Raw genomic sequence first — 7164 nt, forward strand, 5'->3', positions numbered from 1 at the left:
ATAAACAGAACAAAAGCGGTTTATTCAATGTTATAAATTATCTATACGATTTAAGAAGACTTTTTGAAACCCTTACCGGAAAATACATGCATTTTATGTTAAATTCTGGTGTAATGTAAGTACTGTAACACATTTTCCTTCTATAGCGAGTGAAGGCCAATCAAGAACGAGTCCTGTAGGAAAACAAATGCTAGGATTGGCTGAGACGCCGCATCGGTTTCAAGGCGCCCGCGTTCTGTCGGGGGGGTCTTGTGAATGGAGGGGGCGCCTGGAAACCGGTGGAATCTGCACGGAGTGAGGAGAGCGAGCCTCTGGACTCCCAACTGCTCAGCATGTGAACCGCCGCACAGTGTGAAGTCAAGTCAGAAAACGATGGAAATATGAGCTTTTTTGAGTTTTATCCGTGTATTGTTTTGCGGTAGACTAGCGACGCTTTTGTGTAGACTTACTGGAATAACTTGGGGTTGCATTACTTCAAGAAAATGGGACTTTAAGTGTTATTTTCCCCGGGACGGGAGTGAGAGTGGGCTGCTTGGAGTCACTTACAAAGACCATCAAGAAGTCATGACACGACGAACGTTTCACTTGGATTAATCTTCATAAATCACAAGGAAAAGACGATTACGGACATTTCAACTCGAAGTACTCGGACTAAAAGATAAGTGCTGTGACAATTTATGTAGTTTTTCCACGCTTTTCAAACGTTTTCAAGTCGCCCTACTTGGATCAAAGTTTTTTCCTTCCTTCCCTCCCCCCTCCTCCTCAACTATGGCGGCGGCCAGGTCCACCACTGGCTCCGTGTTGCTGCGGATCATGTGGCTGCTTTGCGGGCTGTGCTTCACATCCACTTCTGCCCAACATTACAACAGTGAGAGCGGGATATCTATCCCAGAACACGGGTTCTGCCAGCCCATCTCCATCCCGCTTTGTACCGACATCGCCTACAACCAGACCATCATGCCGAACCTGCTGGGCCACACGAACCAGGAGGACGCCGGCCTAGAAGTGCACCAGTTCTACCCCCTGGTGAAGGTCCAGTGTTCCGCAGACCTGAAGTTCTTCCTCTGCTCCATGTATGCACCAGTCTGCACGGTGCTGGAGCAGGCCATCCCCCCGTGTCGGTCCCTGTGTGAGCGTGCGCGGCAGGGATGTGAAGCCCTCATGAATAAATTCGGTTTCCAGTGGCCGGAGCGGCTCCGCTGCGAGGCTTTCCCGGTCCACGGAGCCGGTGAGATCTGCGTGGGCCAGAACACATCCGAGCCCAGCAGCCCGGCCTCGTCTCCCCCCTTTGACCGCGATCTGGCGACCCTTCCCCCCAACATGGGGCGCCCCAATTTACGACCGCCCCAGCACAACCCGTACCAGTTCTCCTGCCCTCTGCAGCTGGAGGTGCCAACCTACTTGGGCTACAAATTTATGGGGGTCAACGACTGCGGGGCGCCGTGTGAGCCCACTAAACCGACCGGCATCATGTATTTCCGTGAGGATGAAGTGAAGTTCGGCCGGCTGTGGGTGGGAATCTGGTCTATCCTGTGCTGTGTGAGCACCTTATTCACTGTGCTCACATATTTAGTGGACATGAGGCGGTTCAGATACCCGGAGAGGCCCATCATCTTCTTATCTGGCTGTTATTTCATGGTGGCGGTAGCCTACGCTGCTGGATTCTTCCTGGAGGATAAAGTTGTTTGTGTGGATAAATTCAAGGATGACGGCTACAGGACAGTGGCTCAGGGGACCAAAAAGGAGGGCTGCACCATCCTCTTCATGGTCTTGTACTTTTTTGGTATGGCCAGCTCCATCTGGTGGGTGATTTTGTCCCTGACTTGGTTCCTCTCTGCCGGGATGAAATGGGGCCATGAGGCAATTGAAGCCAACTCGCAATATTTCCACCTGGCTGCCTGGGCTGTCCCTGCCATTAAAACCATCACCATCCTCGCCATGGGCCAGGTGGATGGCGACGTTCTGACAGGGGTGTGTTTCGTCGGGATCTTCAACGTGGACGCCCTCCGCGGCTTCGTCCTGGCCCCGCTGTTTGTCTACCTTTTCATCGGCACGTCCTTCCTCCTGGCCGGCTTCGTGTCCCTCTTTCGGATCCGCACCATCATGAAGCACGACGGCACCAAGACGGAGAAGCTGGAGAAGCTGATGGTTCGTATCGGTGTGTTCAGCGTGCTCTACACAGTACCGGCCACCATAGTGATCGCCTGTTACTTCTACGAGCAGGCCTTCAGGGAGCACTGGCAGCGGACCTGGCACATGCAGACCTGTAAGCGGTTCGCCGTGCAGTGCCCGGTTCACAACTTCGCCCCCATGACCCCAGATTTCACCGTGTTCATGATCAAGTACCTGATGACCATGATAGTCGGGATCACTTCGGGTTTCTGGGTCTGGTCTGGGAAGACGCTCCAATCATGGAGGAGGTTCTACAAGCGCCTTAGCAACGGTAACCATGGCGAGACAACGGTGTGAAGTTACGAGTAAGAGAAGGCACAAAGCCCCGGGGTTTTGGAAATAACAACCATGTAAATGAGGTCAAATAGCTTTCATTTTTAATACTTTTTTTGGACTATTTTAAAAATGTGTTTTCGGGTTGTGACAGCAGTTCAGGCTTTTGGACACACCATCAAACTTTAATCTATATTCGATAGAAGTTGGATGAACTTTTTTCTTTTCTTTTTTTTCTCATTACCTGACAGCCCACAGTATCTCTGGATTATGAACTGGTGTGAATGGCCATACTGGTCCTGGGACTGTAATGCCAGACTGATGAGGTTACTTTTCATATGAAACTCCATACATATTATTGATTATATCCTTAATATTACAATTTGAATGTATGTCCTGTCTGCCATGGTGAAAGTCTCTCAGTGGAAAACACCATAACAGCAAAGACTGATGGCTCGAACAGTATGGCCTCCTGTCCGTGCTGCAGTGGAAAGGTCAAAGGTTTGATCCCTACAGCAACCACGCCCTCTGACTGTGAATTCATTGATTAGGTATGCCTGGATTAATTATACATCTACGTTTTAAATTACTCTGCTTTTAGCTAAAGACTGAAACGCTTTGATACTTGTGTTGGATATTGCAGAGTACAATCTAGCCTGTTAAAATATGAGAATATGTCCATCAACTTGTGACTCCACCACGCCATTATGTGGCTGCCCAGAAATCAAAGACTTTTATTTCATTTGTCGATATTTTTAAAATGTTTCCATACTGTTGAGTATTTGCTACTATATTGAATGTTCACTCCGACGGTGGATGAAGTTATGTATTGGTTTGCACAGCTATCCTTAAGGTTAAAAGTTTTTTAAATGATTGATTCAACACAGGATGACCTGAATCAAACCGTTAGACCACCACACACACACACACACACACACACACACACACACACACACACACACACACACACACACACACACACACACACACACACCAGCCTCCACTCTGCAATGAAGAAACACAACAGCTCATTGTTTCTCTCTGTGTGTGGTCTCTCAACTGTTGGATCCCCCCCATCTAAAAGACCTTTTTAAGCTTTTAAGACATCCAAAGCACCATTTCAAGGATCCAGATTTAATCCAAGTGGAAATGGTTGCTCAGGATTTATGATGTTATTTTATCCTGGATAAAGATGACTGTACACACTCACGCCAGTATTCTACCTAGTAATCTCTTATAATTTCACTTGAAGTCTTGTTTTCACAAGCAAACTGAAACGTTTTTAGTTTTTTAATAAATAATTATTATAGTGTTAAGGCATCAAAACACAGCGAGAACTGCATTTGAAATATTTGTGGATGTTCTAAATCATGGACATAAACACCAGGAAGGAGGTCAAAGGCCATTATCTTGTGGGAATATGTGTTATTTAGAGAAAGAGAAGCGAGGATATATTGCGTAGTTTTCAGCTAAGGTGGAGCGTTTTATCTGGGGACAATACAGCAATTTATTACAATAACATTGGACACCAACATTGCCTAGTGACCTGTTTATGATAATAGTCTTATACTAAATGCCCCTTTCACAAAAATAACAGCCTAAAAAGAAATGTCTTCACAATTCTTTATTTTCTGAAGCAATCCACTTTTAATTTCTTTGATATAATCATAAACTCAGCATGAGATTTTGTGGGAAAACCTGAGCAGAAAGTCATGTCGGACTGAGTTAGCTGCAATGCAGCATGTTTGTTAGAAGGCTTGTTTCCTGTCATACAGCAGAGCTTCTTTACATTCTTCACATGTAAATGTGGAATGGCAACACCATGCAGCAATGAGGGTCAACCTAGAAACCGCTGAAAGTGTATACCTGGCATTCTAGTTATTTTTGATCCCTAAAGCTGTATGCTGAATCAACACATACTATAACATACACTAAATACAAACATTCATATTCAACTGTATGTGAATGTACTACATACCTCAAACCATGGCTCAAATATTAGTATGTATTATTTTGTTGTAAACAGGTCACAACATTACACAAGTTATTATCTTGTCTGTGCTTGAACATAACAAGGCAGAAATAATCTGTAGTTGCCTTCAGACAGTGCAATCTGTCAACGCAGTGTATGTCATGTACTAAGTTTTCAGAAGGAATATGAGTGTGTGTGTGTGGGTTTTTTAATGGATCATATGCAACCTTCCAAGTAAACACAGTCTCTGTTTTGTAAACGCATATTGTATTTATCGGGATACTCATTTTTGTCTTTTTTTACTTTTTTTAATGAGATAAGCCTGTTGTACGTGTACAGTTTGAATAAAATCGATACAGTTTGTAATTCATCGATCCCTGTGGTTTGTGTTCTGAGGTGAACCGTTGTGCATGTGGGGCTTCATTGTAAATTATTGACCTTGGAAAAAGCTCAGAGTATGTAGACCTTGACTTCAGATTGTTTTGTCAATTTATGCATGATATTTATTGTTAAATAATAAATGATCCAGACCAAGTTCTATCGTTTTTACTTTCACCTACCACCTTAACTTTGTGGCAGGCCAGTGACAATACTTCATTCATAGGCAGGACACATGACTTTATATTCATTAGCAATGACACACAGGCAACATTGTGATCCTGCCATTAAGTGAACAAGGCAAGTTCTACAATCCTAAATGTTATTGATAATATTGTTATGCTTAACATTGCCTGCTCTTTTTCAGAAGGATCTTTATTTGCCACGGAAAGATTGAGGGCTGTTGCTTTAACATGAAAAAGGGAAATGTTCCTATCCATCTAAATGTTAACCGTTAGCATGTACCCCAGCAGTGTCAAATCATTTATCTAATCACAAATTCATTATAAATGAAGTGACTAATTGAATAACATTCATTGCTCATGCTCCGCAGATCACATATCAAATATGAATGGTCAATTCTTGTATATTCAAAATGCAACAGCACAGCCTGGTGATGTAATTGAGTACTGCACTGAGCCTCAATTTACTTTGGTAGACATTTTGAGAATGAGCTGGGCTCTTGAGATAGCTGATGAAGAGTGATAATGAAATACAATTTAAAAGAGTACATATTAATTTGACAGGTCTGTGGTCTTAGGCTTTTTGCAGGGGCATTATATGTGACAAAGCATTGCAATAGACATAGGCTACTGAGGTGTATGATGTAAAACATATGGCTATACATTGTTCGTAAGGTATGGGGATGTAGCTCAGTGGTAGAGTGTGTGCATCGCATGTTTAAGGTCCAATCCCCAGCAACTCCAATAAAACTGAAGAATGTCTACAGAATTAGACTCAAGGCTGCTCACTGTGTTGGCTAACTGCACTGCATGTTTCCTTGATTGTTTATCAAGAACTGACATCATCAACAGGATGTAAAGAGGTTCAACTGTTGAAATTATGTTCAAGACATACCAACCCACTGGCCTTCAACTTGTTGGACGACTGCTCACCCACCTCAGCCACAGCAGATTAAGGAATCATTCAAAGTTAATTCATTTCATATGTGATCACTGTGTCACATTCTAACCCCACAACCAACAGGTTATAAACAAATAAACAAATCAATTAGTCAGCAGCAAAATAGGAGTTGTTTTCTACTTTTATTCTGCAATACATTTTTATTTTAAATCCCTTGTTAAATCTTTGATCATAGTGTGTAATTTTGTGATACTGCAGCATCCTCCCCAGACTGACAAATAAAGCACATCAATGGTTATTTCTTGATGGAGTTTTTTCATATGTCATAATGTTGATGAGACGTAAAGGATTTAATGAGTGAACAGCACGTTATTAAAGCAAAACATACACAATACAAACATTTGCATTGCCATAGTCTCTATAGATCCTGTGATTTTTACATGAATTAACATTCATTGCTTTCAGATGTGAATGATCCAGGTTTCTACAAACACAATGCTACAGCACCACATGGTGATGTAATTGAGTACTGCACTGAGCTTCAATTTACTTAGGTAGAAATGTAGAAAATGAGCTGGGCTCTGGAGACAGCTGATGGAGAGTGATAATGAAATACAATTAAAAAATATGAATTTGACAGGTCTGTGGTCGTAAGCATTTTTGTAGGGGCATTAGAAGTGTCAAAGCATTGCAATATACATACTCTGTGGAGTGGTTATATGCATGTGTGCAATGGAAAATATATCACTAGAAAACAATGATAAGGAAGGGGGATGTAGCTCAGTGGTAGAGCGTGTGCTTCGCATGTACGAGGTCCTGAGTTCAATCCCCAGAATCTCCAACATAAATTAATATTTATTTGATAGTAAATCATTGGACATTTACGGATTCTGCTCATTTGACTGAGACTGGCAAAGACATTAGAGTCCTGTGGGAGTCACGAGGGAGGCAAAGAGGAGGCAAATCCTACTTTGATTGAGCTAAGTATCGCTGGTGTTTTATTTTATTTGGTTGTTTAGCCCCTCATGCTATAATCATGTGTATTTTCTCCATTCCTGTTCATGTGTCTTCTCGCAATTATCACTGGCCCCGTGTATCTCGTAATCGATATAACCGGCCTGCTCTCGTCTATTCCACATGCTCCACTGAGATCCAACATCTAGTTTCTGGTGGCCTGTGGAATTGCCAGTCAGCTGTTCCTAAGGCTGACTTTATCTCTGGCTACGCCTCCCTGCAGTCTCTGGATTTCCTTGCTCTCACTGAGACCTGGATTACTCCATCCAACA

At 43.1% G+C, this 7164-nt stretch overlaps 1 protein-coding gene and 1 non-coding gene across 2 annotated transcripts; both read left to right on the top strand.

Annotated features, from left to right (window-relative positions):
* The first annotated feature begins 260 nt into the window (after positions 1–260).
* On the top strand, positions 261–4785 carry LOC117560088 (frizzled-7-like). Its single transcript, XM_034236854.1, has one exon. It carries the CDS (start codon positions 769–771, stop codon positions 2467–2469), a length of 1701 nt encoding a protein of 566 aa, XP_034092745.1. The 5' UTR covers positions 261–768; the 3' UTR covers positions 2470–4785.
* Positions 4786–6647: 1862 nt separating this feature from the next.
* trnaa-cgc lies at positions 6648–6719 on the top strand. Its single transcript has one exon. It is a non-coding gene; the product is annotated as a tRNA-Ala (tRNA).
* The last annotated feature ends 445 nt before the right edge of the window (positions 6720–7164 follow it).

This window comes from Gymnodraco acuticeps, unplaced genomic scaffold, assembly GCF_902827175.1.
Source record: "Gymnodraco acuticeps unplaced genomic scaffold, fGymAcu1.1, whole genome shotgun sequence".
Classification (NCBI taxonomy): domain Eukaryota; kingdom Metazoa; phylum Chordata; class Actinopteri; order Perciformes; family Bathydraconidae; genus Gymnodraco; species Gymnodraco acuticeps.

Coding starts and splice junctions, on each gene's coding strand:
- LOC117560088 (XM_034236854.1), top strand. CDS start 769: ATGGCGGCGGCCAGGTCCACCACTGGCTCCGTGTTGCTGCGGATCATG.